General features: G+C 28.1%; 3 protein-coding genes and 1 long non-coding RNA gene across 5 annotated transcripts; 1 reads left to right on the top strand and 3 right to left on the bottom strand.

Annotated features, from left to right (window-relative positions):
• Positions 1–4,054: 4,054 nt before the first annotated feature.
• LOC124945196 lies at positions 4,055–4,856 on the bottom strand. The gene is made up of 3 exons (XR_007099972.1): positions 4,786–4,856; positions 4,642–4,709; positions 4,055–4,115 (listed from the first exon to the last, which is right to left on the bottom strand). It is a non-coding gene; the product is annotated as an uncharacterized LOC124945196 (long non-coding RNA).
• A 6,166-nt stretch (positions 4,857–11,022) lies between these two features.
• Positions 11,023–11,999, top strand: LOC124910416 (stem-specific protein TSJT1-like). Its single transcript, XM_047451054.1, has 2 exons — positions 11,023–11,269; positions 11,331–11,999. Exons 1-2 carry the CDS (start codon positions 11,070–11,072, stop codon positions 11,881–11,883), a joined length of 753 nt encoding a protein of 250 aa, XP_047307010.1. The 5' UTR covers positions 11,023–11,069; the 3' UTR covers positions 11,884–11,999.
• Positions 12,000–12,053: 54 nt separating this feature from the next.
• Positions 12,054–13,939, bottom strand: LOC124910415 (ribosome biogenesis protein BRX1 homolog 1-like). Its single transcript, XM_047451053.1, has 8 exons — positions 13,676–13,939; positions 13,458–13,599; positions 13,235–13,313; positions 13,000–13,124; positions 12,824–12,925; positions 12,619–12,678; positions 12,438–12,536; positions 12,054–12,309 (listed from the first exon to the last, which is right to left on the bottom strand). Exons 1-8 carry the CDS (start codon positions 13,834–13,836, stop codon positions 12,178–12,180), a joined length of 900 nt encoding a protein of 299 aa, XP_047307009.1. The 5' UTR covers positions 13,837–13,939; the 3' UTR covers positions 12,054–12,177.
• Positions 13,940–15,376: 1,437 nt separating this feature from the next.
• Positions 15,377–16,923, bottom strand: LOC124945511 (protochlorophyllide reductase-like). Of its 2 annotated transcripts, none has more exons than XM_047485959.1 (5): positions 16,855–16,923; positions 16,668–16,773; positions 16,099–16,605; positions 15,661–16,019; positions 15,377–15,588 (listed from the first exon to the last, which is right to left on the bottom strand). In XM_047485959.1, exons 1-5 carry the CDS (start codon positions 16,906–16,908, stop codon positions 15,433–15,435), a joined length of 1,182 nt encoding a protein of 393 aa, XP_047341915.1. In that variant the 5' UTR covers positions 16,909–16,923; the 3' UTR covers positions 15,377–15,432. The 2 variants fall into 2 exon arrangements, with proteins under 2 accessions (XP_047341915.1, XP_047341914.1); XM_047485958.1 differs by having other exon boundaries at positions 16,099–16,627; positions 16,693–16,773.
• Between the last annotated feature and the right edge of the window lie 814 nt (positions 16,924–17,737).

Below are 17,737 nucleotides of genomic sequence, written 5' to 3'. Positions count from 1 at the left end.
TTTTTATAATCATAAATAAATTATTTAAATAACTTAAATATTTTTAATTCTCTTAAAATGGTGTTAGTTCTTAAAAGAATTTAGTTTTTAACATAATATAGGTTAGATTAGGTTGATTCATATGAGTTTAAATCGGAACTTAAGTCTATGATCGTGATATAATAAAATAATATAAAATAAAATCATAACAGTATGTGACTATAAATATATGGTCTTAGACTCTTAGTTAGAGTTTTATTTATAACATAAAACACATACAAAAATATTTGTCATTATTCTTTCTCTATAAATTGTAATCTTCTACTTTTTAACCATGATGAATTTTTCCTGCTCTATCCGTGGTTTTTTCCCGTCATTAGTTTTCACGTAAATCTTGTGTTATTTACGTGCTTTCTTGATTTATATTAATTATCTCTTTTTTATTTTGATTAGTATCATATTCATGTTTTGTTTTCAACCATTAGTATCAGAGCCGTGAGCTTTTTTTTTATTTTGAGACTAAATCTATTTTCAGAGATGTCAAGTATGAAGTAAAATATTCCGTTATTTGATCATAACACCAGATTTTCTTTATGGAAAATTAAGATACGAGGTTTGCTCACTCAGATGAATTTGGATGAAACTCTATTATGGTTTGATAAGATGCACAGTTCGTGGATAGTAAAAGAGAAAAAGAGGAATGATCGTAAGGCTATGTCTCATATATATCTACATTTATTCAACAATATTCTACAAGATGTTTTGAAGGAGGCGAGTACTGATGGGTTATGGTTGAATTTATAAAAACTATGTTTAACGAAATTCTTACTAGTAAGCTGTATTTGAAACAGAATATTTATTTTCATCGCATGTCTGAAGGTACGGCTCTACAAGAGCATTTATTAACAGGTAGAGTTTGAAATCAGATCAGAATTTGAACCTACAACACTACCGTCAACTACACCAAAGTTTTTAGATACTTTACCGCTTGCACCACAATATCATATTCCTGCAGATAAGCCCATATATGAAATTAGACCTCCTCAAAGACTCAATGAGGAAGGTTATAGTCAAATTTCGAAAATTTATTTTACTAACGTGTTTTCTCCGGTTGTGAAACATATTTTGATTCGAGTATTATTTGGCATCGTGATAATGCATATTTTGGAGCGTGAACAACTAGATGTAAAGACCGTGTTTCTACATGGAGTTTTATATATATATATATATATATATATATATATATATATATATATATATATATATATATATATATATATATATATATATATATATATATATATATATATATGCATCAACCTAAAGTATTTACAGTCTTAAAAGAAGATGACTATATTTGTTATTTGAAGAAATTCCTTTACGGCTTAAAGTAATCGCTAAAATGGTGGTATAAAAGTATCGACTCTCTTATGACCACTCATGATTTCAAGAGAAGTAATTTTGATAGTTGCGTCTACATTAAAATCTTTTATCTGTTCAACATTTTTATGACAGTCCTGTGAGTTCTCCATTAACAACTCATTTTAAACTCTCTTTAACTATTTTACCTCAGTCTGATGAGGATATCGAGTATTTGTTACGAGCTCCTTATTTCATTACAGTTGATTCACTTATGTATGCAATGGTTTGTACTCGATTAAATTTGACATGTTCAGTAAGTGCAGTTAGCAGAGATCTAAAAAATCCAAGTAAGAGTATTAGAGAGTAGTTTGGTGAATCTTACGTTATTTAAGAAGTTCAACGGACATTCACCTACAGTTTGGGAGGACTAGAGATGGAGTTTTCAGTTATGTCAATTCTGATTATGTTGACGATATTGACAAAAGAAGATCGCTCACCTGTTTTATTTTATGTATTGGCGGTTTTACGATTAGTTAGAAAACTACTCTACAGAGTTCAATCGCGTTGTCTACTATTAAGGTAGAATATATGACCATTACAGAAGTTTGTAAAATTGATATTTGGCTGAAAAGCCTATTCGGGGAATTCAAGAAGGATTAACAAATGACGACAGTGTTTTATGATAGTCAAAATGATATTTTTTTAACAAAGCACATTGATGTGTGATATCATTCTATATGTGATGTTATTGCTCGTGGTGATATTGATGTGAGAAAAATTAGTAATGCTGATATGATGATGAAGACGCTCTTCATTGCTAAGTTTGAGCATTGCTCAAACTTAGTTGGTCTCTATTGTTGAAGCCATAGCCTTTTGGAAGAAGTGGAGACTATTATAGTTATTGTCTATATTTTGAAGATCAAATTTCTTTTGACATACTAGATTCGTGTCAAGGTGGAAATTGTAAGATTATGATGACATAAATGGGTTTTGATCAGGGTTTGGGCCTAGGTTTGCGATATAATAAAATAAAATCATAATTATTTAATATTTTGTCCACTAGACCCAACTATGTAACTATAAATATATAGTATTAGTTAGAGTTTTATTTACAGCATAAAACACACACAAAATATTTGTCATTTTATTCTTCTTTATCTAAGTGGTAATCTTCTACTTTCACTACAACAGAAAAGACTTATGCCGACGCTTAAAAAGGTTTCTCCCAACCCTTAAAAGCGTCGCCAAATCTGTCACCGACGCTTATTCTTGCGTCGCTGAAAGCAGGGTGGGCGCATGTTTTTTTTTTTTTTTTTGGGAAAACGACTTAACGTCATTTCATTAAAAATTCCCAAAAACGGAAAAAAAAAAACCACGAGTTTAAGAGATCATTCTAGACAGGCCTAGAATGATTTTGAAGTCGTAACATTCTGAATAAAAGCTAAAAACGTAAATGAATTATCTGTTTACAATGCTTTCAATTCTAGTGAGTTTAAAAAACGGTAAATTCCAGTTCCTGCAGATATTCCAGTTCTGCTCCGTGCTTGGAATTCCTCTCCACGTTCCCGCGAGGGCGCTGCAATCCGATACAATATCTTTCCATAACTCGTCAATGCTCCTGCGGGTTCTGTCATATACCCTTGCATTCCGTTCTTGCCAAATGTTATACACCACTGCTCCAAAGCCGCACTTGAACACGCTTGTTGCAAATCTATTTCCCTTGGCTTTGAGTAGTGCCGCTTCTTTGATTTCATTCCATTCGCTCGGGAAACTGATCAGCTCCAGGCTTTTATAGAATCTGTCCCAAAGCTCCGAAGCAATACAACAGCTCCCGAATAGGTGATCTATGGTTTCTTCATTTCCTATGCATAGAAGACAGCTCGCGTCCGGGATGCTCATATACTTACTAATACGATCACGTGTGTTGAGTCTTTCCCAAAAGGCGAGCCATAGGATGAACTGGTGTCGAGGGATAATCTTCGTTGACCATACAAGAGGAGCCCATTCTACTTTCTGCGCTTTTTCCCGGATTACCTCCCATATTTTCTTCAATACCAGCTTCCCATTGTCCTCAGCTTTCCATTCATGAATATCTGGTCTGTCGTGTAGTTGTATGTTACTTATGTGATCAAGTATCCTCTTTCCTTCTGGAATTCTTCTCAAGAGCAAGTTCCAATTCGGGTGGGCGCATGTTTTAACCACGCTTATTTAAGCGTCGGTAATATTAATTTAAGGGTTGGCAAAAGACAAAGTAGATTTAACAACGCTTATTTAAGCGTTGCTAATATTAATTCAAACGTCGCCAAAAGCCTATATTTTTTTTAATTGATTTTAATTTCTTTTTTTAGATGTTATTTGAATATTTTAATTTCTTTTATAAATCAAATGAAAACACCATAATTCAAATATAATAAAGAAATTCAATAATTAATTAAAAAACATTAATTAATTAACTTAAATCTATTTGTTAGACAATAATAGTCATAATGAAACAGGAAAACAAAATACAGCATTGCAACAATTAATAGTATGTTGCTCAATTGTTTCATTGTACCTGAATAAATCACCTACAAAAAAAAACAATGTAGTATCAAATAATATATAAAATTAAAATTATAAGTACTAAAATAAAAATTTAAAGATTGAGCTACTTGGAGTAACAATCCCTTTTAAGTTGCAAAAACATACCATTCAACGTCTTCATTTAACACAATTTTAACTTTTGTACCAATCGAAAACTTGTCTAGTTCATGACCATATCCATTTGGTGGTACCTGATCAAAGCATATAATAGTGAAACAACAAGCAAGAGACAATAGTAAATAATCTATAAACAAATTGCTTTACTAAAAACTTGTTCTTAAACAAAACAATATAGGTAAACATATGTATGGATCAGGTCAAGAGAATGCATTAACATTATTTTATAACTAGAAAGAGAGATATTTTGAGAACTATAAAAAGGAAATATTTAGTTTTTTTCCAATTTGTGATTGATTTGAAATGTGTAGTGAGATAACATAATCATTAATCAACAATGTAGCTAGTTGGTATAAAAAATGACAAAAAAATGCAAGTTAAGCATATATGTAACTACCACTTTTTTTACGAGTAAGTTGAAGACACCTCTATTTTTTTAAATGCTACAAATTCTCTATTGTCAACATAAATTATTTTTGAGACATGACACTTGGAAAATGTAAATAATAATAAGTTAACAAACTAATTATTCAACAAACACTTATCAGTTCATTAATATTTTTTTATATAAGAGACCAAGGTTTTTTTCAAGAATCTTACCAATACACCGTTCACTCTAATGACTTCCGTAAGTTTTACGATATTCGGATGTTTCATTTTTTTAGTGACTACAAATATTAAGAGAACATTAGATTCAAACATCAATATAAATTAGAAGTAGGAACAAATCGATGAATTACATACCTTAACTTCCCTCAAATTAAGACCTTCTTCTTAGGAGTAATATTTTTTCTTCATTTTATTGATATCAACCTACACAAACATACATCATCTGAATAATAATAAAAAATATCTATGTTAAAATATATTTATGTTTCAACACTAGAATTTCACACCAATTTTACTAATAGCTCACAAGACATTACCAAATGTTCCATCACCAATTATTTTTAATAAATTGTATATGTACACCCAAAATAAGCATACTAAAAAATTGAAAATGAACTAAGATCTAGAGAAAAATAAATAAAATAATCTCACCTCTACATTATTCAACTACTCAACCTTCTTCAATGCCTTATTTATTCCAAAAAATTATATGACCAGCAATTAAATTTGATATGTAAAAACAAAACTTTAATAATCTGCATACTTATTTGGATGAATCCAGTGTTTTAATTTTCAACCACAATATAATTGGATTTGTGATGGAATTTCTTAATATATTTAGTCAAATAAAATATTTAGAAACCATCGTGAATCATCGTGAATAAAATATTTAACTAAATATTTTTTCTCCTCCGGATGTGGATCTAGAAGGGATGACATTTGAAAACGGAAAATAAACACAAAGATCCAGAAGTTATACCTTTTTGAAGCTCGGTGAGTGAAGAAATAAATTTAAGGTTTCTCAGCATAGATTGTGAGCTATTGAGAACGAATACACACCTGGAGAACAAATGCTTTCCTTGAGAACGAATACTCTGATCGTTGCTTGATAATTGATCCGTCTGCAATCGAGTAGATACATGGATTCGAATGTAGATGGTTTTGGGAGGGTCGCGGTAGAAGAAGGGATTAGAAGAGATTCAAAGAAAGAAAGAGCGTAGAAAAAGAGAGAAGAGAGATTAGAGGGATCTAGACTTTAGAGAGAGAAGTGGATATGAAATTAGTGAGAAACCCTATCCACCCCTCATCTTAAAAATGACCCGCGAGAGTTTACCCGTCCGAACTTATAACCCGCGAAAAAAATAAAATAAAATAAAAAATATAAATGTTGGCAAAACCATGTTTTGTTAATACTTTTACCAACCCTTATTAAGCGGTGGCAATTATGGGTCACTAGAGATATATTTTGTTGTAGTGTTTAATCATCGTGAATCTTTTCTCCTCTCAGGGTCGGCCTTAAGTTAGCCCACAAACCATCGGACTAGGGCATCCCACTCCCCGTGACAACTCATTTAATAAAACATATAAGATATTTAGAAAAAATATATGTTTTTTAAACATAAAATGTTGTAGCTCGTGAAATGACATCTTTTTGAAGTTTGATCAAAATTCTTTCAACGAACCCTTCTTCTATGAAATGGAACTATGTAAGGTTGATTTCTATTGGCAACACAAACTCCTCTTCAACTCATTCTTAGACTTGTGTCGATCCCATTTAGGGTTCAACTCACATTTTGTTCCTCGACCAATGTCAAGAACTTTGCAAGATATTGTTGGGGAAGACTTGATGGATAATACTTGGAAATGGATGGATCTTTGAATCGACTATGAGGATATCGCGATTCAGGTGGTGGAATTCATTATTGTTGTTGACTTGATACCCAATACAATAACTGAGATTTTTATTTGAATTTTTAAACTTCTTTTTTGTTTGTATTATTGTTAATTGAAATATTTATTATCTATAATATATGTATGTATAGCATATAATTTCATTTTTATGGTTGTATATTAGAAGATATAGAAAAGTCTATTGAATAATTATAGATTGTATATGTTTTATATTAATGTATATTTTAAAAAAATATTATATATTAATGTGTATTTAAAAAAATAATATTTTTCATTAATATTTCACTTATTTTTTTTATTAAATTTTTTATATTAAATAAAAATAAATAACTTTTATTTTTTTATTCTTTTAATTTCAAAATAATATTTATAAAAAAATATTAATGTTAAAATAACCTCATTAAATAATAAAAATATGATTTTTTTTTTCATTTTAAAAAAGTTTAATCAAATTCTATTACATTTTTATATTAAATAAAAATAAAATTACTTTTAATTTTTTAATATTTTAATTTAAGTTTTTTAATAAATTAATTTTTTATTTTATTTTAATTATTCTATTAAATTAATATATAATATTTTATTTAATAAAATAATTACTCTAATAAAATTTTAGCCTATACCAGAAATTTAGAAATCGTAAAAAAAAATATTTTATCAAATTTTCATTTTATAGATAAGTTTTATTTAAACTTTTATACTAAAGAAAAATTAAATTACTTTTAATTTATATTTTATTTTTTATTTTTAAAATAATTTTGTTTAAATAATTAAAAATATATTAATATTTGAAAAAATATTAAAAAATTATCTTTATATTTTACAAAAGTTTAATCAAAATTTTTAATTTTTTATATCCAATAAAAATATTTTTTTTTAAATAAAAATGTTAAAATAACCTCATTAAATAAAAAAAATATATAAAATTACATTTTTATTATTATTTTAATTCTATTTTCATAATATTTTAAATAAATATGAATTATTTTATATATATATTATTTTTTCATTTTATACATTTCAAAACATATTAAAATATATATATATATATATTTCATTATTTTTATTTAAAAAAAGTTTAATCAAATTTTATCAAAATTTTTAAATAAAATTTAAAAACTCAATAGTTTAAAAAATATATATTATACATACTTAAATAATATTATTGAATTTATTTGTTTTTTAAAAATATATATTTTATCAAAAATCAATATAATCATATTTTTTTAAGAGTTTATTTAATAAAATATTATATATTAATGTATATTTAAAGAATAAATATTTTTTCATTAATTTTTTACTTTTTTTTATTAATTTTTTAAAATTTTATAAAAATAAATTATATTTTTTTATTCTTTTAATTTAAAATAATATTTATAAAAAAATATTAATATTAAAATAACCTCGTTAAATAATAAAAATATGAAATTACTTTTTAGTTTAATCAAAATTTATTACTAATTTTAATAATATTAATGATAAAATATTAAAATAATCTGAATAAATAATAAAAATATTAAATTACTTTTTGCATTTTAAAAAAAAGTTTAATCAAATTTTATTATATTTTTATAATTTTTATAATATTTATGATAAATATTAATTTAAAATTAACCAAAATAAATAATAAAAATATTAAATTTTTAACCAATCCCTACTAATTATCTTAAAATCCTTATTATTTATTCAAATAATAACTACTTATTATTTATTCAAATAATAACTATGTAATAATCCCTACTAATTATCTTAAAATCCTTATTATTTATTCAAATAATAAAGCGTATCTTAAAATCTAAATAAAAAATTTCTTATATTTCTTATCCAACTTTTCATATTATTTAATTTTATTAAAACTTTTATACTAAATTATTTTATTTATTTTATTTTAAAAAATAATTTTGTTTAAATATTTGAAAAAATATATATAAATATTAAAAAACAATTCTTTTTAAAAAATCAAATTTTATTAATTTTTTTAAATCAAACAAAAAAGTTTAATTAAATTTTTTATACTAAATAAAAATATAATTTCTTTTATTTTATTATTCTTTTAATTTCACAATTTTAAAATATATTTTTATAATATTTATGATAAATATTATTTTGACAATAACCTAAATAAATAATAAAAATATGAAATTATTTCTTTATTTTTTTAATTTTTCACTTTAATTTTTTATTACATTTTTATATTAAATAAAAATAAAAATAATTATATTTTCTTATTCTTTTATAATAAACTATTAATTTTAAAAGTAAAATTACTTCTCTTACAATAATATTTTGTTTTAAAAAAGTTTTATTACATTTTTATATTCATAATATTTTAGATATAATATTAATTTTAAAATAATATTAATAAATAATTAAAATATGAATTATTATTTTTTATATATTAAATTTTGATTTTATAACAGTTTATTGGAAATATATTTGAAACAAATATTAAAAACATATATTTTTTCATTATATTTTATTTTTTAAAAAGTTTAATCAAATTTTATCACATTTTTATATTTATTAATATTAATTTAAAATAATCTGAATAATTGAATTTTAAAAATTGTATTTGGTTATAAGTTTAAATCTCATAAAAAAAATAATAAATTTTTTATTAATTTTTTTAATTAGATTTAGAGAAAAAATAAAATTTGTTACTAACAAACTTAACAAACTAGGTATTTTTTTTTTTTTAATTTTTACGTTCTGGGATTTTCACATAAATTTTGTATTATTTATATGTTTTTTATTTATATTTATTTTTTTTATCTTCATTAGTCTTATATTAATATCCTATTTTTTCATATATAAATAGTAACATTTTATTTGGATAATAAGATTGTAAAAATTAGATAAAATAAACTCTTTTTATTTATTTGAAGAATGAAGACATGAATTGAATAAGGAGACATGTTTTTGTTATTTATATTGTTAAAGTGAAAGAGAAATACATGAGAAATACATGAGAAATACATGGTATTATTTAGAATAATCTTTATTCATAATTTTGAGGTAATTTCATTTCATCAAAAATTTATTATTTAAAAGTTTTAATCGATAATTTGATCGAATTGATCAATTTATCGGTGTGTATAGCACTATTTACACATTTATTCATTTATAAGTGTTTTTTAAATAAACAAAAATTATATTTTAAACTCATAAAAGAATTATACAACTTAAAATACTTTATATATTTAAAATATATATTAACATTAAATTTGAATTAACTAAACTTTAAAATTTAAAATTAATTTAAAATTATATAATATTATTTTTTATCTAAAATATTAAAACATAAATAATATTTTATTTATATCCTATTCGTACAAATAAACGAAAATCATGATTGTTCAACTCATAAAGAAAAAGAATTTGGTTTCTATCTCATTACATTAAGAACTTTGGTTGGAAATATATAAAACTCAATTAATGTTATTAAATTTATTAATAAATATATAATTAAATTATATTATAAAATATTATTTTATCTAAATCAACCCTAATAAGATAATTAATTATAAGTAAAAATAAAATAAAATTATTTACCCAAGATGTAACTCCAACTTTGGAACTGGTCAAACCATATGTCTGGTTCATTTTTCTTAGCTGAACTTATTTGAATAAATTTTTTTATTTAAATAATTAATTTTCTCATACTTCGTTTATTTATCTTAATTAATTTATTATTCAAAATATTTTATATTTATTTTTTAAATAATATTTATTTTTATTAAATATTAAGTTTTTAAACTAATAATAATGAGAGTTTACAATTTCTGAATGACATGAAAACATAATTCGAACGAAAAAATAAAATTTGAGTGATGTATTTTTTTTTTTGGTTAACTTGATTAATAAATACGTTAAAATATGATTAATCTGAAATTATTCATAGTAAATCCGTATACACACACGTTTATAATTTATTTTAGCATTATGTGTTTGTTATTTGAAATGAATCGAAATTATGATTTAACTTTTTTTTAAATTTTATTATGAAAGTAAGAGATGCAATATTAATTGCATCGAATTAAATAAAGTTGAGTTTGAGTTGAGTCAGGTCGGGTTAATTAATAAAAAAAAATATATAAGTTAATGTTATAGATTTTGACACAAAGTAATATAGTTTTCATCCAACAGAGAATATGTCAACTCAAACACGACATGAATTATCCACCCTAATAATAACTTAACTTTTTCGGGACTCTTGTTTAAATAAATCAAATTCGAATAAAATTTTGAATCTTCTAGGATCATGAATAGTGTCATTTAGTTTCTAACCTAATATATTTAATTTAGAAGATAAGATTGTAAAAAAAAAAAAAAAAAAAAAAAAAGACTCAAATAACTCACATCACATTCAAACAATTAAAGGAAATTTCTGGAAAGAAGAAAGCCGCCATGGATAGACAAAGGAGACACAGTTTTTCAATTATTTTATTGTTAAAGTGAAAGAGAAATTACATCGAAGTACGTAAAAAGAATCCTTATCCAAAACAGAGTAAATTATTATCAAACTCACACTCCCATGTCTTCATTTATCATGGTCGTCATCATCATCATCATCTTCTTCCTTTGTCCCCACTCTGCAAACGGATAGAAAACAACCATGCATGAACCCACCGTTTCTATAATCTCTCCTACTCCCCTGCTGCATCTTCTCTATTTATAAAACCCACCATTTTTTCATAATCACATCATCAATCAATCAATCAATCAAAATGTTAGCAATATTTCACAAAACGTTCTCTCATCCACCAGAGGAACTCAACAGTCCAGCTTCAAAGAAACAGAAGCTTCCAGAAGAAACTTTAACCGATTTCCTTTCTTCCAATCCTAATAACACTTTCTCCTTAACCTTCGCTCAGGCCGCCGCCCTCGCTTATGTCCGTCCAATCTCCCCCTTCTCCTCTAACCAGAGGTAAGTAGTTTTTCAGTTCAAATTCAGATTTCATACTCAGTAATTTCTTGATTATGAACAGGCTATTCTGCGGATTGGACGATGTTTATTGTCTCTTCCTAGGAAATCTCAACAACCTATGTACTTTAAGGAAAGAATACGGTCTCTGTAAAACAACCAACGAAGCCATGTTTGTAATCGAAGCTTATCGTACTCTTCGCGATCGAGGTCCATACCCGGCTGATCAGGTTGTGAAGCAGATGGAAGGAAGTTTTGCGTTCGTTGTGTATGATAGCAGGGCAGGAACGGTATTCACGGCTTTGGGATCTGACGGGGGCGTGAAGCTTTATTGGGGGATTGCGGCTGATGGGTCGGTGGTGATTTCTGATGATCTTGATGTGATTAAGGCGGGATGTGAGAAATCGTTTGCTCCGTTTCCTAAAGGTTGTATTTTTCATAGTGATGGTGGATTAATGAGCTTTGAACATCCCATGAACAAGATGAGAGCTTTTCCTAGGGTTGATAGTGAAGGAATCATGTGTGGTGCTACTTTTAAGGTTGACAAGTATACTAGGGTTAACAGTATTCCTAGGGTTGGAAGTGAAGCTAATTGGACTGGATGGGATGAACACTAGAACTGGATTTGGATTTATTTCCATTTTATGTTTATGGGTTTCTTCAAATTTGTGTGTTTTTTCTTTCCTTTTCAAACTGGGTTGTGTATAAATAAGAAAGATCCATCCTTTGTTTTTCAAGTATTCATTTGAATGTAATCTTGATTCTGTATATCCTTACACATATCAGACACAAAAAAACCAGTAGGGCTAGATTCGGATTGTGGGTTCTTGCTTAAGTTCCAACAAAATAAAAAATACACAACCAAATTAGACAACAAGAATTCATTTGAATGTAATCAAGATTCAATTCAGTCAATCCTTCCAAGTATCAGCGAAATCGTCGCGCTCCACAGGATTTGCATTTTCCTGTTGTTTTCTCCTGATGCAGGCTTTAACTTTCTTGGTAAATTTTCCAACTTTTCGCCTTTTCTCCGGCGGTCGAATCTGAGCCATAAAAAGAGTTGTGTATTTTGGTTGTTAAAAACCAGACAAGCAGATAAACCAGGGGCACAAAAATGTACCTAAAAAAGTATTTTCAAATGATTAAGAACAAGCCAAACCATATATGTTACCTGGTTGGGAGAAACATAAAAAGGATTTTCAAAAAGAGTGGGGCCTCCAAAGCTTCCACCAAATATCTTGATGGGATTCAAGCAAAACCTAGGACCAGTCTGTTAATGAGGAAGAAGAAGAAGGTCAAGTACATTTTATTTGATGGTGTATAATAAGAGTGTAATTAAAAACCAAACAAACCTCTACAAGTGTCATTTTATCCAAGCTCCCTTGATCCAATTCACTCTGTGGAGCAGATATCTGTATTTAAATCCCAAACTTAGTATTCAGCAAAAGAAAGAAAATGAAGTGATGAATACTGAGTGCCTTCAGAGAGGTAATTTTATGTATTTAAAAATGACAAAAACACAACAGTTGGTGAATTAGACAAGATAATCGAACCAACCTGGAAATTCCGAAACCAAATATGGTCATCTAGAATGGAGAAGACAAAGACATGATCATAAAAAGGTTTAGACTTTCTATGACCCTTTGGTGTTCCGAATATCTGTAAATATAAACCACAAAGAACAGATAAGAAAAAAAATCATTTCAGAGACAGATTAAACCATATATACTTACTTGCATAATAATTTCTTTCAAGAGTTTCCAATGAGGAGAGCTATCAAAGTTGGATGAGAATGTTAAAATTGGTCTAGAATTTCTCGAATGATTTCCGGTTAGCTTCAATTCTTCTATCGTGTGAACTTTCATTCATAAACAAACAACAAGATATAGTTAAAGAATCGATCGAAGATAACAAACAATACTGTACTAATCATCCACCACATTTTTTCCTTAATATAATCAAACTTACCAGCATTCACTAAGAACTTCACTGACGGACCATTTGGACTTTTTGCCATCCACAAATAAAGATCTCTTTGTTTCCTACACTGTTAATCAATTGAAAAACAAAGACACCTTCTTTCAAACCAATATCACAAAATTGAATGTAACATGAACCCAATTCAATCAAGGTTGTTTAAGTGGGAAATTGAACCTAAAATTGAGACCTTTATAACAAACAATAATAATACCTCAAAGAAGAGACAAGAAGAACACCCATTAAGCTCAACAAGTTCATTCAAAGCAGCACCTTTATTCTCTTTCGATTCAACCTTTTTATCCTTCTTACAGTGAGGCAATAACGATACAACATTCATCATCAAATGCCGATACCTGATAATGATAAGGGCTATTATTAACTCATCAATATGAATGAATGAAGAAAAAAAGGATCAGATTACTAACAAACCTGTAAATAATTCGTCGGGAACAAGTAACCAAGACTTTTTCCTTGTTTCTGAATATTTGGGTATCTGTTTCTCCATCTTCATTAGGTCTCTCTGTAGATGTATCATCTTTCTTTACAGGGTCGGTAATATCTGCTTCGGTTTGTTTTCGCTTCTTACCCATCAAATATGTGATGTTTGAAAAGTTGAATTGATGTTTGTAAGAACTAACTGGAAGGAAATTCCGCCTCAAATTGATTCAGTTGAGCAAAGGAAGAAGAAGAAGAAGAGATTATTGAGTTTAGGTATTTGGGCAAATATTTCTTATTGGGCCAGTATTGGACATTTGGGCCTTATTTACTCTCCATAGTCCCATACCCAATCTTCTTCTTTCTTAATTTAAAAAGCTAATACTAACTGCTAACTAATTCACCATATTTTATATTTTTTTAAATAATTCGAATTTACTGTCCCAAGATAGCGTTCACCTGTTGTCTCATAGAGTAAGAAAAAAAAAATTAAATATTAAAATAAAATGTCATATATATATATATATATATATATATATAATTTTTTAAAGTTTAAAATTTAAAGTTTAGGATTTAAAACTTAGGATTTATTTCATATATATAATTTTTTATTTGTCTAATTTATCAAAATTAAGTCGTTTTGATAAATGAGACAGCAAAGGACAACTTATTGGGACAGCAAATCTTCCCCCTTTTTAACTATATATATTAATATTTATGATCTCAATTTCATGAAATTTAGACTTAAACTTCATATTATTCATATGTTAATGTGAGTTTATTCTTTCTATCTTCGTTATTATTTCAATAATTTCTAAAATTTATTTTAAATGTGGAAAATTAGCAGAGTTTATTCTTTCTATCTTTGTTATTATTTCAATAATTTTTAAAATTTATTTTAAATGTGGAAAATTAGCAAGACTTCTAAAGTCATAATTTTCTTAGAATTGAATATGTGTCCTTCTATTCTTGTTACTTTAGTGTGAGTTGAGTTGATTTATTTTTCTTGCTTTCAATTGTGCTGTTTTAAACATGTTCTTGAAACATCTTTTTGTATACTTTTTATTTGATAAATATATCAATATATCATTGGTATGTTGGTTGATTTTTTATTTAAAAATCTTATAGTTATCATATTCACTTAATCTATTAGAAAACACTTTTGTAATTTGAATTACGATATAGAGTTTGATTCTAGTTGATTTATAAAAGACAGTTCAATATGTTCACATGTTTTTTGTTTGTCTCCATAGACATACTTAATCGACAAAAAGATTCATATTGGTTATGGTTGAATAACATAGTTAAAGTATTAGAATCTCCAAACATTTCTTTAAATGTCTTTTTAAGTATATATACATATTAATATTTTACTCTTTTATTAATATTTATGTTCATATTATTCCTTTGTTAGTGCGAGTTTATTCTATGTATAACAATTAAGGTTACTATTAAGACACTTTGTAATATTTTTTTTAATGTTACACCGTAATATACTCTAAAGCCATAGGTGGGAGGAGGTTGATTGAATGTTTTAAGAATCAAACCCATGACATTTACTCGTTTAAGAACATCTTTTTTTTTTTTTTGCATCGTGAGGTATGATTTATAGGAGGCAATGTAACATGTTCAAATGTTTTTTGTTTTTTTCGATAAAAACCCTCGACAAACATCCTCGACAAATTTTAAAAGAAAACCACCAACCATATTCTTAATCTACAAGCTCTCTCTATCACGCTCCAATACTATTATTAAGCTAAACCAACAAGTTTCTCACTAATTTCCCAAACCTTACGTGCCTTTTCTGCATCACTAGCTTCCGGTGACAATTGATTTTCAAATGATGCCGAATCCTTATTCCAACTCCAATACACACCAGACTTTGTCAAACTCGGATCACTCACAACCTGAAATCAATCAATCATTCTTATTATTATCAACTTCAATTTCATATGATCAATCAATCAATCAATCTTAACCTGTGCAAGTCTCTTCCCAGATTCTTCTTCAGATACAAATCCCTTCGTAATAAACTTCTGAAACGGAGGGAATAACAATCTAAACAACGGAATATGTTCTCTAAACAATCCCGTCGTCGCAATACAACCAGGATACAGCGAAGCAAACGTAATCCCTGTTTCTTCATGAAAACGTCTATGGAATTCTTGCATTATCAGCATGTTACAGACCTTACTATCTTTGTAAGCTTTCGCCCCATCAAATTCACCTCCATCTATCATAGATGATGTGTTTAAACCATTCAATCCACCTGCTAGTCCTCTCAAATCTCCCAGGTTAGCTTTTGGCGGCACGTTTCCAGCCAATGTGTTTGTATTTCCTGTTCTTCATTCAAATCTGTCAAAACTATATTCGAAAAGAAGAAGCTAATTATACAAATCAGATGTTTATATACAAACCTGTAATTGAACCGACGATGATGACTCGTTTTGATGGATAATCAGATTCTTTCAACAGATCCAGCATTAATCTAGACAGTAGGAAATGTCCAAGATGATTTGTTCCAACGCTGAGTTCAAATCCTTCAGCGGTGTAGGTAGGTTCCTTCGCGGTTGGAAAATATACGGCTGCGTTACAGACAAGTACGTCGAGCGGCTGACCGGAGCGTTTGAAGTTCTCGACGAATTGCCGGACGCTGTCGAGTGATGCGAGATCTAGATGCATGACGGTGTAGTTCTCCTTGGAGATTCCGGCAGACTTAGCGGCTCTTTCCGCCTTTAGGAAATCTCTGCATGCCATTATAATGTGCCATTTACCTGTATCAGCTAGGGCTTTCGCTGTAGCGAGACCGAGTCCGGACGACGCACCGGTGATGATTACAGTTCCTTTTCTGAGAGTTTTCTTACCGGAAGGAGTTGATTGAGTGGAGCCTGGTGTAGTAGTTGCTACAGATTGGACTGTAACCGCTCCTACCTTCTTCCTTTGACTCTGCGATTGAAATTGAATTTGAAATTGAAATGATGAGAACTTAGAAGAGATGGTGATGATGATACCTTGACTTGCAGAGAAGATGAGGTTAGATCGATTCCAAAGAGATTTGAATCCTTGAATGATGCAATGTTGCACTTCTTGCTCTGGAAACAAGTAGATTCTTAAGAAAAGTATGATGAAATTGATATTGAAATTGGAATTGAAGAGAATTTAGAGAAACAAACCTCTTTGGGGAGAGAGAAAGAGGAGGGGAGGAGAGTTGCAGCTTGAAGAGCCATGGAGTAGGGTTTGGAAATGAGATGATGAATTGGGGAAGATGAAGATGGAGAAAGGGTTTTATAGGCGTTGGTTTTTTTTTTAGATATTTTTTTTATTATTATTATTAATGATAAGATAATTTTGGACATGTCATTTCAAATAACCAATCAGGATTTGAGTAGTGGATTTCCTATTAAGATAGATATTACCTATTCCGTTACTTTTAACGGAGAGAATTTGTTGGCTCTTGTCCAGAGGTGTTTCATCTCTAATAATAGTATGGGCGCGTGAGAGAGATAAAGACTAGTTTGATTCACTTAAAAACTAAAACAGTACATAGTTGATGAGAAACTTAATTAGTACAGAAGAACGGTTGTGATAAAATTAAAGTACGTCATTCTGATCTACATAGTCGTTATTCTGAATCTATTTTGGTTGATAACGGGACACATGTATATAAAGTGATGGTGTGGCCTGAACGTCCTATTGTCGTGTCTCTTTCTCCGGGGTCTTATTCATAATCAAATCCGCTTGTGTGGAGGCGTCGACTTCGTGTGGACTAACAATAGATTCAATTATTACAACATTTTACATCGATCGAATCTATCTGGCTTGTCTTGTTGATGTTGAAAGATTAGTTGTTGAGATAACAAATTCATGGAGATTTGATATGGTTGGGAGGGTATTTAAGCATGACAAGGATATATTAAATGATTCAATAGTTTCTCGTGAGGATGAGATGGAGTATTCGTCTTCACACACCTCGGGTTGTGATGATTACCCAAATGTCAAAAGAATGGAGAATAAGTAGGTGGTGGTATATCAAGATGTGAGTTCATCAACTCCTCA

Source organism: Impatiens glandulifera, chromosome 7 (assembly GCF_907164915.1).
Source record: "Impatiens glandulifera chromosome 7, dImpGla2.1, whole genome shotgun sequence".
In the NCBI taxonomy this organism is placed as follows: Eukaryota; Viridiplantae; Streptophyta; class Magnoliopsida; order Ericales; family Balsaminaceae; genus Impatiens; species Impatiens glandulifera.
The sequence above is the reverse complement of the archived record's forward strand: the minus strand, read 5'-3'. Positions and strand labels throughout refer to the sequence as shown.

What these genes read in the sequence shown, in the direction of transcription:
- LOC124945511 (XM_047485959.1), bottom strand. Translation starts at nt 16,908, where the DNA reads ATGGCTCTTCAAGCTGCAACTCTCCTCCCCTCCTCTTTCTCTCTCCCC. An exon ending in ATCATCACCATCTCTTCTAA is followed by an intron (nt 16,606 to 16,667) that starts GTTCTCATCATT and finishes AGAAGGTAGGAG; the next exon opens with CGGTTACAGTCCAATCTGTA. An exon ending in CTGGGAAGAGACTTGCACAG is followed by an intron (nt 15,589 to 15,660) that starts GTTAAGATTGAT and finishes GATTGATTTCAG; the next exon opens with GTTGTGAGTGATCCGAGTTT.
- LOC124910415 (XM_047451053.1), bottom strand. Translation starts at nt 13,836, where the DNA reads ATGGGTAAGAAGCGAAAACAAACCGAAGCAGATATTACCGACCCTGTA. An exon ending in CTTCTTGTCTCTTCTTTGAG is followed by an intron (nt 13,314 to 13,457) that starts GTATTATTATTG and finishes ATTGATTAACAG; the next exon opens with TGTAGGAAACAAAGAGATCT. An exon ending in TGAAAGAAATTATTATGCAA is followed by an intron (nt 12,926 to 12,999) that starts GTAAGTATATAT and finishes TTATATTTACAG; the next exon opens with ATATTCGGAACACCAAAGGG.
- LOC124910416 (XM_047451054.1), top strand. Translation starts at nt 11,070, where the DNA reads ATGTTAGCAATATTTCACAAAACGTTCTCTCATCCACCAGAGGAACTC. An exon ending in CCCTTCTCCTCTAACCAGAG is followed by an intron (nt 11,270 to 11,330) that starts GTAAGTAGTTTT and finishes GATTATGAACAG; the next exon opens with GCTATTCTGCGGATTGGACG.